At 36.8% G+C, this 17,233-nt stretch overlaps 1 protein-coding gene and 1 non-coding gene across 2 annotated transcripts; both read right to left on the reverse strand.

Moving 5' to 3' along the window:
• Window positions 1–7,992: 7,992 nt before the first annotated feature.
• On the reverse strand, window positions 7,993–9,099 carry LOC114371472. Its single transcript, XM_028328898.1, has one exon. The coding sequence runs from the start codon at window positions 9,097–9,099 to the stop codon at window positions 7,993–7,995; it is 1,107 nt and encodes a 368-aa protein (XP_028184699.1).
• A 7,649-nt stretch (window positions 9,100–16,748) lies between these two features.
• Window positions 16,749–16,855, reverse strand: LOC114372720. Its single transcript, XR_003658288.1, has one exon. It is a non-coding gene; the product is annotated as a small nucleolar RNA R71 (small nucleolar RNA).
• Between the last annotated feature and the right edge of the window lie 378 nt (window positions 16,856–17,233).

The raw sequence follows: 17,233 nt of genomic DNA on the forward strand, positions 1-17,233 counted from the left end.
GTCTTGAGGAGGAACAATCACTTGAGTCAAGGAAGACTATTTCTTTTGAGTAAGTGAAGTGGCCCATCAACTGGATCAATGTGCATAGCAAACTCTATTAGATGTGGTGACCAATTCATTTGGGATAGGCCAAGGAGATAAATCTCAAGAGAGGCTTCCCAATGTCCATCCTTTGACGAGTCTCTGCAGTAGGTTCAGAGGGCCTAGCATGTATTGCCTCGTTGTCACGTACCCCTTGCATAGCCTTGTGGACCTGGGTGCAAACCTAAGTGTTCTCAATTGTGAGACTTTCTAACTCAGATATGTTGACCTTGGTTGTGTCCATAGCAGACTTGCCACGTGTGCTTGTATCCACACATGTTTGTTTCTTTTCATTTTTCTTGAAGACACGAGCTTGACTTGGGGAAAAAGCCTTAGAGATCACGTTGTTAACAATCTCATATTCAGAGCGCAGATTTTAAGGAGATATTATCCCTTATGAAAAAAAAAAAAAACAGATATCCCTTATTGAATATCAAGATTTCCTCCACCTTTTTGCCTTTATTAGTCTAATTCCCAGAATCTCCCATAGCAACCCTAGGATTTGCACCACTTTTCCTAGGTTTTCGTTTAACAACCAACCATTCCCCTGTTGAAATATAAACTTGATTTGGGCCTAAATTAATTATTTGATTCCTTGGACTTAGTTATTTTGGGCTTAAGTAATTATGGGTCATGTTTCTAGAGAATTCTTGTAGTGTTTGGAGTGTCTAGATACTTCTTATGGTTGTAATATTCTCTAGAATACTCTTTGGATCTCTAGAGTTGAGAACTCTCTAGAATTAGTGTGTCTAGAGTTCTCCTTAGAGTAGTATAAATAGAGATGCAATCCTATACATTTGTATCAAGCAAAAATACAAAGTTCTCTCCTCCATAAAGAATTCTCCTTCCTATCAAGTTTCTATTCAAAGTCTCCAATATTCCTAAACACTTTTCCTAAACATAAAAAGCCTTATTTCCAACAAAGTGGTATCAGAGCTTCAAGATCCTCAAAAGATGGCGAATGGAGGTTTTCCTTTTCAAATGCCGATGCTCACAAAGAACAACTATGATAATTGGAGTATCAAGATGAAGGCGCTACTAGGAGCTCAAGATGTGTGGGATATCGTAGAGAATGGCTTCGAGGAGCAAGATGAAGCCTCGCTAAGCCAAGGTGTAAAGGAGACATTGAAGGAGTCAAGAAAGAGAGACAAGAAAGATCTCTTTCTCATTTATCAATCGGTGGATGAAGATACATTTGAGAAGATATCCAACGCAACGACGACCAAAGAAGCATGGGATAAGCTTCAAACTTGCAACAAAGGAGTTGAGCAGGTAAAAAAGATTCATCTTCAAACTCTTAGAGGTGACTTTGAGCGTTTGTTTATGGAGGAGTCCGAGTCAATTTCTGATTATTTTTCTCGAGTATTGGCCGTAGTCAATCAACTTAAAAGAAATGGTGAAGGTGTTGATGAGGTGAAGGTCATGGAAAAAATACTTCGAACTTTAAATCCAAGTTTTGACTTCATTGTTACCAACATTGAAGAAAACAAGGATTTAAAGACCATGACTATTGAGCAACTCATGGGTTCCTTACAAGCATACGAAGAAAAACAAAAGATAAAAATTAAACAAAAGGAGGCTACGAAGCAACTACTACAACTCAACGTAAAGGAAGCAAACTATGCAAATTACAAGAGCCAAAGAGGACGAGGTCGCGGCCAAGATCGTGGACGTGGACGAGGACATGGAGGAGAAGGAAGAGGTGGTTACAACAACCACTCCAACAAATTTAACAATGGAGAAAGAAGTTGGAATCCACAAGTAACAAGAGGTCGTGGAAGAGGAAATTCATGGTCGAGGTATGACAAATCACAAATCAAGTGCTTCAATTGCAACAAGATTGGTCACTACGCATCCGAGTGTAGATTCTCGAAGAAGGTTGAAGAGAAAGCTAACTTTGTAGAAGAAAAGGCGGAGAAGAAGAAACTTTGCTACTCGTGTGCCAAAACAAATTTGAAGAGAAAAGAAACAAGTGGTACCTCGACACCGGCGCAAGCAATCACATGTTCGACGATCAAAGCATGTTCGTGGAGATCAATGAAGCGGCAACTGGCGATGTCTCATTTGGAGACGACTCAAAGATACCAGTCAAAGGCAAAGGTAAAATTCTCATACGTTTGAAGAATGGGAGTCATCAATTCATATCCAATGTCTACTATGTGCCTAACATGAAGAATAATATTTTGAGCTTGGGACAATTATTAGAGAAAGGATATGACATCCATTTGAAAGAACATAGTCTTTTCTTAAGAGATTGTAGACATAAATTGATTGCTAAGGTGCCTATGTCAAAGAATAGAATGTTCCTCTTGAACATTCAAAATGATGTGGGAAAGTGTCTCAAGGCTTGCTATACTGACTCTTCGTGGCTATGGCATCTACGATTCGGGCACCTCAACTTCGACGGTCTAGAACGTTTAGCGAAGAAGGAGATGGTGAGAGACTTGCCTAGCATCAACCACCCAGACCAACTTTGCGAAAGATGTCTAATTGGGAAGCAATTTCGTAAAAGTTTTCCAAAGGAATCAACAACAAGAGCAACAAAGCCGCTAGAGCTCATACACACCGATGTCTGTGGACCAATCAAACCCAATTCATTTGGTAAGAATAAGTACTTTCTCCTCTTTATTGATGATTATTCCAGAAAAACCTGGGTTTATTTCTTGAAGGAGAAATCAGAAGTGTTTGAAAACTTTAAGAAGTTCAAAGCCCTCGTGGAGAAAGAAAGTGGTCTTTCCATCAAGGCCATGAGATCTGATCGAGGAGGAGAGTTCACTTCAAATAAGTTCAACAAATATTGTGAAGACCATGGAATCCGTCGCCCACTGACAGTGCCAAGATCGCCACAACAAAATGGAGTAGCAGAGAGAAAGAACCGGACCATACTTAACATGGTGCGAAGCATGCTCAAGAGCAAGAAGATGCTGAAGGAGTTTTGGGCTAAAGCAGTGGCATGTGCAGTTTACCTAACAAACCGTTCCCTAACAAGAAGCGTGCATGAGAAGACACCACAAGAAGCATGGAGTGGAAGGAAGCCCGGAATCTCTCACCTCAAAGTGTTTGGAAGCATTGCCTATACCCATGTTCCAGACGAAAAGAGGACAAAGCTCGATGATAAAAGTGAGAAGTACGTGTTTGTGGGTTACGACTCAAGATCCAAGGGGTACAAGCTCTATAATCCAAATAGTAGAAAGATCGTCATAAGTCGCGACGTGGAGTTCGACGAAGAAGATTGTTGGGATTGGAGTGTTCAATAAGATAAGTATGATTTTCTTCCTTATTTTGAAGAAGATGATGAAATTGAACAACCAATCATAGAGGAACATATTACACCACCTGCCTCACCGACACCAAGGCTGGATGAAACAAGTTCAAGTGAGAGGACACCGCGACTAAGGAGCATTGAAGAGATTTATGAGGTAACCAAAAACCTAAACGACATTAACCTCTTTTGTCTTTTTGGTGATTGTGAGCCTCTAAGCTATCAAGAAGCGGCGGAAAACATAAAGTGGAAAGACGCCATGGACGAAGAAATCAAGTCAATCACGAAGAATGATACGTGGGGACTTACTACACTTCCACGAGGACACAAAGCAATCGGGGTAAGATGGGTGTACAAGGCAAAGAAGAATGCTAAAGGAGATGTGGAGAGATACAAAGCAAGATTGGTGGCTAAAGGCTATAGTCAAAGACAAGGAATTGACTATGATGAGGTATTTGCTCCTATTGCTCGTCTTGAAACTATTAGACTGATCATTTCTTTGGCAGCCCAAAATAAATGGAAGATCTATCAAATGGATGTGAAGTCAGCCTTCTTGAATGGTTTTCTCGAAGAAGAAGTCTATATTGAGCAACCACTGGGCTATGAAGTAAAGGGGCAAGAAGAAAAAGTCTTGAAGTTGAAGAAGGCGTTGTACGGTCTCAAGCAAGCACTGAGAGCTTGGAATGTTCGAATCGACAAGTACTTTCAAGACAAGAACTTCATCAAGTGTCCATATGAGCATGCACTCTATATCAAAGCGTAAAGTGGAGATATTTTGATTGTGTGTTTGTATGTAGATGACTTGATCTTTACAGGGAACAATCCAAGCATGTTCGAAGAGTTCAAGAAAGATATGTCAAATGAATTTGAGATGACGGATATGGGGCTCATGGCATATTATCTCGGCATCGAAGTAAAACAAGAAGACAAAGGAATTTTCATCACCCAAGAAGGCTATGCCAAAGAAGTCCTTAAGAATTTCAAGATGGATGATGCCAATCCAGTTGGCACCCCGATGGAATGTGGCAGCAAGTTGAGGAAGCATGAAAAAGGAGAGAATGTGGATCCAACTCTTTACAAAAGTTTGGTTGGAAGTTTACGCTACTTGACATGTACAAGGCCGGATATTCTCTATGCTGTAGGAGTAGTAAGTCGCTACATGGAAGCTCCAACCACAACTCACTTCAAGGCGGCAAAGAGAATCCTTCGATACATCAAAGGTAGAACAAACTTTGGCTTGCACTATTACTCTTCTGACAATTATAACATTGTTGGCTATAGTGATAGCGATTGGAGTGGAGACTTGGATGATAGAAAGAGCACTACTAGTTTTGTGTTCTTTATGGGAGATACTGCTTTCACTTGGATGTCAAAGAAGCAACCAATAATCACACTATCAACTTCTGAAGCCGATTATGTCGCTGCCACATCATGTGTTTGTCATGCAATTTGGCTAAGGAACTTGTTGAAAGAGTTAAAAATGCCACAAGAAGAACCTATGGAAATATGTGTTGACAATAAATCAGCACTCGCTTTGGCAAAGAATCCAGTCTTTCATGAAAGAAGTAAGCACATCGACACCCGTTACCACTTCATAAGAGAATGCATTGAGAAGAAGGAGGTAAAGTTGAAGTATGTGATGTCTCAAGATCAAGCTGCCGACATTTTCACAAAGCCACTCAAGTTGGAAACTTTCGTGAAGCTAAGGAGTATGCTTGGAGTCACAAATCAAGTTTAAGGGGGGATGTTGAAATATAAACTTGATTTGGGCCTAAATTAATTATTTGGTTCCTTGGATTTAGTTATTTTGGGCTTAAGTAATTATGGGTCATGTTTCTAGAGAATTCTTGTAGTGTTTGGAGTGTCTAGATACTTCTTATGGTTGTAATATTTTCTAGAATACTCTTTGGATCTCTAGAGTTGAGAACTCTCTAGAATTAGTGTGTCTAGAGTTCTCCTTAGAGTAGTATAAATAGAGATGTAATCCTACACATTTGTATCAAGCAAAAATACAAAGTTCTCTCCTCCATAAAGAATTCTCCTTCCTATCAAGTTTCTATTCAAAGTCTCCAGTATTCTTAAACACTTTTCCTAAACATAAAAAGCCTTATTTCCAACATCCCCATGGGCCATGACATCATTGGGGCCCTTAATCGCAAATGCTGACGTGGTACCACTACTAGGGTTTGGCCTTTCTAATGGCAGAACATCACTCCCATGGCCATCCTCTGCGTCTTCATTTCAGCTTTGGTATAATTCCTTGCTACATGGCCATAGCAGCCACACTCTACACATAGAATGTGCAATCCCTTATACTCAACGTAGTACCAACTTCCATTCAGATTAAACTTCCCCACCACAGCGATGCTCAAGTCGATCTGGACACAAAGTCTCATGAATCATCCATGATGCATATTCAAGGTGCTTTTATCCACCTTGATGGGTGTACCAATGGCTGATGCAATCGTAAAAAGGACATTTTCTTCATAATAGACCTTTCCAAGGCCTAGGAAATGAACCGATACCAAGGTTTTGTTCATTGTTGCTTCTAACGGTATGAACTTCGAAGTCCATGGACACAATGAGGTAGTGGTCAAATATCACCCAAGGTCTCTCACTCACCATTTTTTCTCTATCAGCATTAAGATCAAATTTAATCATGAAAAAACCATGTGAGATGTCAATTAGGTCAAAATCTCCCTCAGGCTTCCAGATGGACTTGAGACGCTACTACATGTTTAAGTATGTTGGAAGAAGAAGAAGATTTTATTCATTTGGCACACAAAATACAAGAGTATGATCCCCTAAGGAATAAAACCCATTGGTTGTTCAACATAGACATCTTCTTTAAGATAGCCATTTAGAAATGCCGATTTTACATGAAGCTGAAAAATTCTCCACTTCATTTGAGCTGCCAAGGAAATAAGAAGACGAATGGTTTCCATGCGGGCAACCGGTGAAAACACTTCATCATAATCAACTCCATATTGTTGCTTGTAGCCTTTAGCTACAAGTCTTGCTTTGTGTCTCTCAACCTCTCCTTTTGCATTCTTCTTGATTTTGAACACCCATTTGACTCCAATTGCTTCATGACCTTTGGGAAGGCTTGATAACTCCCAAGTGTTGTTCTTCTCAATGGCTTTGATTTCTTCTTCCATGGCTTGTCTCCACCTTTTGTCTTTCATTGCTTCATCAAAGTTTAAGGGTTCACTGTCAACAAAAAGATAAAACAAATCATTTATAACTTCAGTTTCATAATATAATTCTTGAATATTTCTCATTCTTCTTGGCCTTTCACTTGAACTCCCTTCGGAAGATGATGAGGCTTCATTGGTTGAAGGAGTTGGTGAAAGTGCTGGAGTTGAATCATTTGGAGTCAAGGCTTCTTCATCTATTTCTTCAAAGTATGGGAAAAAATCATAAGTGTCTTCTTTCTCCTCCCAATTCCATGTGCCTTCTTCATAGAACTCGACATCTTGGCTCACAATTGTCTTTCCATTGTTTGGATTGTACAATTTGTAGCCTTTTGAGCTTGCATCATAGCCAATGAACACGTGTTTCTCACTCCGATCATCAAGCTTGAATCTTCCTTGGTCGAGTACATGAGCATATGCAATGCTCCCAAATACTCTCAAGTGATCAACTCTTGGCTTCACTCCACTCCATGCTTCTTGTGGTGTTTGATCTTTGACATTCTTTGTTGGGGAGCGATTGGACAAATAAACGGCACATGCAACAGCTTCGGCCCAAAATTGATTTGGCATATTTTTAGCCTTCAACATACATCTAGTCTTATTAAGAATAGTTCTATTTTTTCTCTCCGCTATCCCATTTTGTTGTGGAGATCTAGGAACCGTTAGAGGGCGACGAATCCCATATTTTTCACAAAATTCGTTAAATTCTTTTGATGTGAATTCGCCACCTCTATCGGATCTTAGAGCTTTGATTACATAACCACTCTCCTTTTCCACAAGAGCTTTAAAATTTTTAAAAGCTACAAATGCCTCAAATTTTTGCTTTAGAAAATAAACCCAAGTCTTTCTACTATAATCATCAATATAAAAAGCAAGAAATATTTATTGTTACCACATGAAGGAGGATTGATTGGGCCACACACATTGGTGTAAACAAGTTGGAGAGGCTCCTTTGCTCTTGAATTAGCTTCTTTTGGAAAACTCCGTCTTGCATGCTTTCCAAGGAGACATGCTTCACACAATTGATTAGGATGGTTGATGTGAGGCATCCCTTTCACCATCTTCTCCTCTCCTAAGGATTTTAGTGCTCCAAAATTCAAGTGCCCAAATCTCATATGCCAACACCATGATTCATCTTTTATGCTAGCCTTCAAACATTTTGCTTCATTGGTTTTAATGTTCAAAGTGAACATTCTATTTCTTGACATAAACACCTTGGCAATCAAATTAGAATTTTTATCTCAAAGCCATAAACAACAATCTTTCATATGAATTTCATACCCCTTTTCAACAAGTTGTCCCAAACTCAAAATATTGCTTTTTAGTTTAGGAACATAGTAAACATCCGTGATTAATTTGTGAGCACCATCTTTTAAAGAAATTAAAATGGTACCTTTTCCTTGGATTTGCACCTTGGAAGAATCTCCAAAAGAAACATTTCCTTTCACCTTCTCATCAAGTTCCACAAATTTCTCTTTGCATCCACACATGTGATTGCGCTCCATTGTCAAGATACCATAAGCATTTGTCTTCCTTCTCACCATTATTAAGTGATAGTAGTAGTGTTGACTCTTCAACTTCTTTATCTTCTTTATCATCAACAAGATTGACCTTCTCTTCAACATTTGTTCTACACTCCCAAGAGTAATGGCCATATTTATGACAATTAAAACATTCAACATTAGATTTATCATACCTCATTTCATATGCTTTTTCATAATTGTTTCTACCTCTTCCTCTTCCTCTTCCACGACTTCTAGTGGATTGATGGCTCCTCCATTCATTATTTTCAAAATTATCACGATCTCCTCTTCCTCCTCTTCCTTGGCCATGACCACGTCCACAACCACGTCCTCTTCCACGTCCACATGCTTTTTGACTACTTTCTCCTCCATTTTCTTTCAAAGAAGCTTTGGCTTTGAGGACTTGCTCCAATGGCTCATCATGTCTTATATTGAACCTTTCTTCATAGGCTTGAAGAGAACCCATCAATTGGTCTACGGTCATTGAGTCTAAATCCTTAGACTCTTCAATAGCACAAACCACATAATCAAATTTAGCAATTAAGGAGCGAAGGATCTTTTCCACCACACGAACATCTTCCATATTTTCTCCATAACGCTTCATTTGGTTCACAATAGCCAACACCTTGTTGCCAAAATCTGAGATAGATTCGGATTCCTTCATATGCAATGATTCAAACTCTCTACGTAGAGTTTGTAGGCGCACCTTTTTTACCTTATCAACACCTTCAAGGGAGGTTTTCAAAATCTCCCATGCTTCTTTGGATGCGGTTGCATTTGACACCAACTCGAACATAGCTTCATCCAAACCTTGATGAATGAAAGTAAGTGCTCGTTGATCCTTCTTCTTCGACTTCAGCAAAGTCTCCTTCTCATTTGGTGACAAAATAGCCTCATTTTGAGGTTGGGTATAACCTTTCTCTACAATCTCCCATGCATCTTGAGAACCTAACAAAACTTTCATGCGACGATACCAATTATCATAATTCCCTTTGGTAAGACGAGGGAATTGAAACATACTCAAGCCATTGCTTGCCATCTCTCAACTCACAAAGTGTTTCTCTCTCAACACTCTAGAACTCAAGCTCTGATGCCACTTTGTTGGAAGAAGAAGAAGATTTTATTCATTTGGCACACAAAATACAAGAGTATGATCCCCTATTTATACTAAAATAGAGTGACCACTCACATAATTTCCTTATTCAAGAATACTAAATGCTCACATAATTGCTTATTCAAGACTTTATAACTTACAACCTTACAACTTTCATCTTCCACAATTTAAGGCTCATAAAACTTGTTATTATTATTTTTCTAATTAATATCTAACAAAGTATCCAATGTTCTTCCCTAGTAACTTCACGATCAAACACTGCTTCCAAGGAAGACACAATTGCTCAAAAGCAATGGGAGTTAGCATAAAATTTGGAAGTAGATGACTTCCTCCTTCATAGTCCAAGTGTGTCATTCCATTCTTGAGTGGTTCTTTAGTCTCTGTGGGCATAGAGGTTTTCCTTATTAATCTCTCCTTAAAGTACTGCTTTTGTGTATCATCACTACCCCCTTCATCAGGAGGCTTCTTCGAACCCTGGCCATGCACACTTTCTTTGTTTTTCTCCATCGTTTCTTATCGTGATATATTCAATACAAACCATGTGGTTTCCTAATGCTACTTGTCAACTAATTGACCAAAGCTGTAGATTTATGATTTGGTCCCTAAAGGGGTGCCAGGAGATGCTGGAATATGGCTTCATGGGCAATGATAACCCACCCAAAACTCTTGGGACTAGGAATGAGAGACTCTAAAGCAACAAACACGACTCTCTTAGGGAAAATGCCATGGAACATGCTTCATTCAACTAATAAGCATTAGGTCTGATTTTTGGAAGACAAGCACCTGAAGGGTGAGTCTATACTCCCAGCTACAGTAAAATCGAGATCACTGTATATCTGGAGGAGTATTTTAAAGGCTTGGGATAGTTTACTAAAGGGATTTAAACCACACTTAGGGGAGGGACAATCTTCTTTTTCACACTCAAATTGGACAGGTAAAGGCTTGTTGTGCAATCAGGTACCTTATGTCCATATATCTGACACCAACTTCACGGTTGCAAATTTTTGTGAGAACAATGGCTGGAGGGGGGGCTCATTTACACCGACTTCTTCCTCGAGAATGGGTCCAACATATTCTAAGTATTCCAGTTCCCCAAAACCCAACGAGAAAGGATACCATTTGCTGGGTAGGGATCCACTCTAGGGTTTCCTCCTCACTATCTGCCTACGGATGGTTAAAAACCTTTGAACCAGGGAAAGCTAATTCTTTATGGTGGAGGATCTAGCACGCGCCCCTGCCTGGGAAGTTTTGTTTCTTTCTCTGGAAGATTTACCAAAATGCCATTCCAAGCAATGACAAGCATTTCGCGTGTTATTTGACATCTAACCCATTCTACCCTAGGTGTTCAATTCCTGAAGAATCTATCCTACTTGCTCAGAGATTGCCCCCACTCTAGGGAATTATGGCTCGAATTAGGAGTGTCATGCAACAACATCATGATCGGAATGGATGTCCACACTTGGGTTACTCGAATCTTGAAGCATAACGAGGAGATCTTAATGACCACAATGTGTTGGTGGGCTTGGAGATGGAGATCAAATTTCATTTTTGAGTCCTAACACTGGCATATATGTAGTATGATTAGGTCTTATGTAGCTGATTGCACCAGATTTACAATTGGATCTCTTGCTACTAGAAACGAGTTTTACTAGAAATATCCCAGGGAGTCGTAAGTGAAAATCAACCTTGATGGAAGCTTCTACAATAGCTGCATGGGGGTTGGAGGTGTTCTTCATGATCATGCAAGAATATGGGTGGAAGGATTTGTGAATTCATTTCCCAATGGACATTATGTTAGAGTTGAACTGCTAGTTATTAAGGAGGGGCTTAGTGCAACTTGGAATTATGGGTTTTAGGATGTGGCTTGTGAAACAGACGGTAGAGAAGCTTATAATGATATTTTACATCATGAAGCTAGCAAAGGTAGAGTGCACCTGCATGCAGATGTTGTTAATAATATTCATGTTCTATTATGAAAAAATTGGCAACCAATTCTTGTTATTGCTCCTAGGGAGGCAAACGATGTGGCAAACACACTTGCGGGATGGGGTTCCTCTATACCCCCAACGATTCAATCATGGCTTATCCACCCACTGGGATTTTAGCTTCTCTAGCTTTTGACTCTTATACCCTAGTATGATTTTTTTTTTACTTTCCCTTAATACCAAAAAAAAAATAAAAATTAACACCAATCTCGTGTTTTAACAAAATGGGGTAAAACACAATAAAATAAGAAACTAACTCACCTTAACAACATTGTTAAATTACTTTTGTGTGGTATTTGCAGTAAATTAACAAAACGATACCGCTCTAACCATAAGAGATGATTTGAATAAAAAAAAGTTAAACGACAAATTTAATATGAGAAAGAAAAGTGAAATGATTCAAAAACTAAAATAAATTAGATGAAGGAAGTATATTTTTCCTAATATTCTTGGATGAACATAAATCTAACACCTCACTCTTATACACAACCAATAGAAATTTAACAAATAATAAAATAAAAGAAAAAATATTTATCATTTATTGGAACTAATATGATTCTTTTTAATAAGGAAAATGATATAATTTGTTTCTTTAAAGAACAATGTGATCCTATGAAGATATACTAAATAGAGTTTAATGGTCATGTACTTACTGTCTAAAATAGTTATATAGTGTCATCCAATTATAAATCACCATTGAGATGACTTTTAAAGTAATTATCATAAGTCATCAATTTTATCATGTGGTGGGTTATAATTAGAGGATATAAATTTTTTTATACTATTAACGTATAATCCTTTTTCTCTATTAAATATTTACATTTTTTTGTTATATTTTGTTTATAACTAACTAATGATTTTTTTTATAAATATACTTTATATGTATTTTTTATTATTATTAATATATTTATATGTATTTTTAAATATATTTAATTTTTTTAAAGTAAAACTGAATGAGTCCGACCTATTCATTTCTCTTCTGAACTTTTTTTTATAACTAAAACTATTGATTTTTAAGGTGGTAACGTGACCCACCCATTTTTCTCTTATGCAACTTTTTTTTTGGTTCTTTATTTCTTAAATATATTATGTAAACTATATTATATTTAAAATAAAAAAGATTATATACTAACAATATAAAATATTTTATGCCATCATCTAATTATTAGTCATTATAGATGGTAAGATTGTTGACTTTATGGTAATTATTTTAAAAGTCATATCAATAATGATTTGTCATTGGATGATGATATGATCATTAAACTCTATATATAATATATAAAATAAATTATTATGTATATATTTTAAAATCTATTTATATATGCATTTTAAAATACATATAAATATTTTAGAAAAACATATAAAATGATTATTCTAGGGTTGTTTTTAATGCGTTCTAGGCTAATTTTTAACAAGTTAGATTATGAAATTTTTTAAAGTTTGTTTAATTAAAAAAAATTAAGTTTAAAATCAGCATATTTTTTTTTAAAGTTTAAAAAACCTATAATAATAATAATAATAATAATAATAATAATAATAATAATAATAATAATAATAATATACATATAAAATATATTTATAAGATTTCTGTTTTAGTTAATTAGTTACGTATTTTATTCCACATAAACAAAAGATAACAAGAGAAATTGAATTTTTATTATATAAATATTGAATATATTTTCATATAATCAAATTGTTATCTAAAGAAACAAATTATATCATTTTTATTAAAAGGTAAAGAAGAAAATAACACAAGAAAATAGATTGAATTGTGTTTTTAGAAATTTATAACTTTTCTTACGATTGTAAAACACTTTTATCGTCTAGTGAATATAAATAGATCAGACGATGAGAAAAATAATTTTCTTTAAAAAGAAGATGTGAGATCTAAAAAAAAATTGAAAAATCCTTTGTTTGTCGAATAAGAAAGCACACAAATAATTTATACTGGTTTGTCACAACCTCAAGACTTTGTCCCGTTATTGGCAATCACCAAGTTTCTACTAACTTATCAAAGTCATAAGTATTGTCCACTATCATTTTTGGCTCTTACACTTGCAAGCTCTACCCCAAGCTTGACTTAAACCTTGTATTTCTTGTCCTACCAAGTCACCATTGCCTCTAAACAAATCAACAAGATTTGTTAGATGATTGCAACAATAAAGCATGTTTTTTTGATGAGGATCAACGTCTTCTAGATTGTGGGGTTCATTTATTCTTTATAGGACTTTGATAGAGCCTAGGAAAATGTTTTTTGCATGAAAGAATCTTAGACATAGAGTATTAAATGAAAGCTTTAAATGCACTGCTTAAATTTATCATATTGTCTTATGGGTGCATTGTCTAAAACTTAGATGCACAAAGACATATCATAATCATATAAAACACAACTTTTATCATTTGTATTTATTTGTATCTAATCATAATAATTAGGACTCCTGATTCATCTTTAAGACATAAATATCTTTTGACTTAACAATCTTTCCCTTTTTTATGATGTCAAACAAATAGAGATACAAACGTTGAAAACATATTTATGATATATATAATGACAGTTTAAGTGTAATGTCACTCTTATCAGATGCAATATAAGAAAATATAACACATCATGCATCATAAAACTTTGAGATATAGTCCTTTCATAAAAAAATCTTGTTTTATTCATCACAAACATATTACATAGATAATAAATGAATAAGAAAAGCATAAGAGTTTAAAGATTTAAGATAAATCTCCCCCTTAGATGATGCACTCTCCCTCAGCTTGTACATCTTTTACTCATCTTTTTTTACTTCTTCTCCTTGTTTTGTTTGGCAATTTCTTCTTCTTCTTCAAGCTTACGAAAGAACTCATCCCCAAATTCGTCATCAGATGAACAGTCAAAGAGAGCGTCAACACATTTCTTGAAAAGGTGCTCTCTAAGGACTTTCCATCTTTTGGCTTATCTTTCAACATGAGTGATGTGCCATCATTTTCTTCTATTTTCTAAACCCTTTTTGCACCATTTTAATTATTGATTGGTCTTAATTGTCAATTAATTAGGCAGTTTTATTATTTGGGCTCATTTAGCTAATTTGATGTTTTTAATCTAATTTCAGGAATTAATGAAACATTGGGCTTAATCCGGATTTTGGTTGTGGACTTGAAGAGAGCAAATAAAGCAGCGCTTACCTTAGTTAATTTCTAATTAGGAAATTTCACAATTTTATTTTATGTTGTTCAGTGTTTATTTCGTTTTGGGCCAGAGTATTGTAATAGGGCCCGGTGACTTTGAGTGACTCTTTTTAAATAGCTGCCTTGGGATTCGTGCAGGGCATTCTATTCTGCTATGCTATTTTCATTATTCAGAGCTTTGGTTTTAGGTTTTCACGTTTTTCTGTTCCCTTGTTACAGCTTTCGTTCTTAATGCAAATTTCCGTTTTCTGCTTCTAATTACGAGTTCACTCTTGCTTCTTCTTCTACTTTCATTTACGTTTCTGTTCATTTACGTTTCTGTTCATTTACGTTCTTGTTCATTTACGTTTCTGCTTGATTCTTCATTTGCGTTTTCTGTTTGAATCCATGGAAGGCTAGATTTTCTGGTGTTGTTTCCTTTTGAGGACGAAGCCCAACTCTCTTTGAGGTTTCGTTTGTAATGTGGTTTCCTGACAGTTTTCCCTTCACCAGTTATCCCAATTTCGTGAATATTAATCAGTGCACGCTTCGTGTTCGATTAATTGCCTCTGAGCCTAACTTGCGTTCATGCTTAATGGACGAAGGGCTAACTGGTGTATGTGGTGCCTAATCACGTATTGAAAACCCTAAGTTGATTTTCGCTTAGTAAATTGAAATAGGGTTGGATTAAGTGGTTGACTGTTAGGGACGAATTCTCCATAACCCAGGATAAGAGAGTGGCTTCTGAATCAGAGGAAACAACCCATTTTTAATATTAGTAGTTTCGTATTCCATTTTATTTGTTCTACTCTTTAATTACCAAACAACCAACCCCCCCCCCCATCGTTACTGTTACTGCAAGTATATTATGAACATTTGGCTTGTCACTGCTCGTTGGGAAACGACCTAGGATCACTTCCTAGTTACTGCATTTTCATGTTTATTTGATTCGGGTACGGCCTCGATCAAATTTGGCGCCGTTGCCGGGGAGCAGTGTGCAAAGGTTCATAATAGCTAGCTAGTGTTGTGTGTTTAATCCTTTCGTGTTTTATGTTTAATTGTTAGTATTGTGTTAGTATGTGTGTTAATGTTGTTTAGTGTCCTGGCATTTTGTTTAATGTGTGTTCTGTTTCAGTTTTCCCATTAAGTGTTTCCCCTGTTTCAGTCTTGGATGTTTTGCTGTGAAGATTGTGCTTGAAAACAGAGTAGTAGTAGAAATTAGCTTGCGGAAAAACAGAGTAGTAATAGAAATCAATTAGAGACGGATTTTAGCGACCACCCATGCTGAATTATTTGGGATTTTTTTGTTTTAGTAGCTAGGGTTGTTATTTTTGGCTGAATTTTTTTGTGGTAACTTCTTTTAATCCATATTTGTGGGAAAAATAGCTAGAGCCTTTAGTTTGGTCAGATTTGAAAGTTCCAAAAAACTAGCAAATTTTGTGTTTGTCAAAACTTCAAACGGCCATAACTTTTGCTCCGGTTATCAGAATCGCAATTATTATATATGCATTTGGGGTAGAAAAAAATTTCCTACGCCGTGGTAGCCGACCTATGGCCGGCTGAGGTCTCCATCGTCCAAAAAAAGCGATTCTGTCAAAAGTTTTTTATTTTTCAAGTTTTATTCACTTATTTTTCTTAACCTACCAATTTTAGCTTTCATAGTTAGACTTTGAATTTTTGTCTGAAATTTTTTGTGCTATCTTCTCATCATTTTATAAGGTTGCTCACAAAATTTCAAGTCATTTGGATATCATTTGAGGGTAGCTATAGTTCAAACCTACACCTTTATTTACATGACAAGGCAACTAGTTGTGTGCATGCTGAATGTAGTGTATGACTAGAGGCAATCCATCTGACTTACAACCCTTTGATCCTGAGATAGATAGGACATTTCATAGATTAGTTAGACATCATTTTATACCTTTTGATCATTCTGAGCATTCCATAACTGGTGAATCTGTGCATTCTGTTATTGGTGATTTTGAACATCCTGATCTTGAGCATTATAATTTTGAGCATTCTGATTCTGAGCATTCTGATTTTGCACATTCTGAGAACATGGCACAATCTCCACCTCGTGAGAGGACTCTAAGGGAAATGGCTGCACTTGATTTCACCTATGAAAGCTTGTGCATCCAATACCCTGATGAGGATGTCCCATATGTTCTTAAAACTGGACTGATTCATTTGCTTCCAAAGTTTCATGGCCTTGCAGGTGAAGACCCGCACAAACATTTGAAAGAATTTCACATTGTCTGCTCCACCATGAAACCCCCAGATGTCCAAGAGGATCACATATTTCTGAAGGCTTTTCCTCATTCATTAGAGGGAGTGGCAAAGGACTGGCTGTATTACCTTGCTCCAAGGTCCATCACGAGCTGGGATGACCTTAAGAGAGTATTCTTAGAAAAAATTTTCCCTGCTTCCAGGACCACAACCATCAGGAAGCATATCTCAGGTATTAGACAACTCAGTGGAGAGAGCCTGTATGAGTACTGGGAGAGATTTAAGAAACTATGTGCGAGTTGCCCCCACCATCAGATTTCAGAACAGCTTCTTCTCCAATATTTTTATGAAGGACTCAGTAATATGGAGAGAAGTATGATAGATGCTGCCAGTGGTGGAGCCCTTGGAGACATGACTCCTGTTGAAGCCAGAAATTTAATTGAGAAGATGGCCTCCAACTCCCAGTAGTTTAGCGCCAGAAATGATGCCATAGTCATTAGAGGAGTGCATGAGGTAGCTACAAACCCATCTGCATCATCTGAAACTAAGAAGCTTGAAGGCAAACTGGATGCGTTGGTCAACTTGGTAAACCCAGCTGGCCTTGAATCAGAAATCTGTACCTGTCGCAAGGGTTTGTGGTTTGTGCTCCTCTGCTGACCACCATACAGACCTTTGCCCTTCCATGCAGCAACCTG

Source organism: Glycine soja, chromosome 10 (genome assembly GCF_004193775.1).
Source record: "Glycine soja cultivar W05 chromosome 10, ASM419377v2, whole genome shotgun sequence".
NCBI lineage: Eukaryota > Viridiplantae > Streptophyta > Magnoliopsida > Fabales > Fabaceae > Glycine > Glycine soja.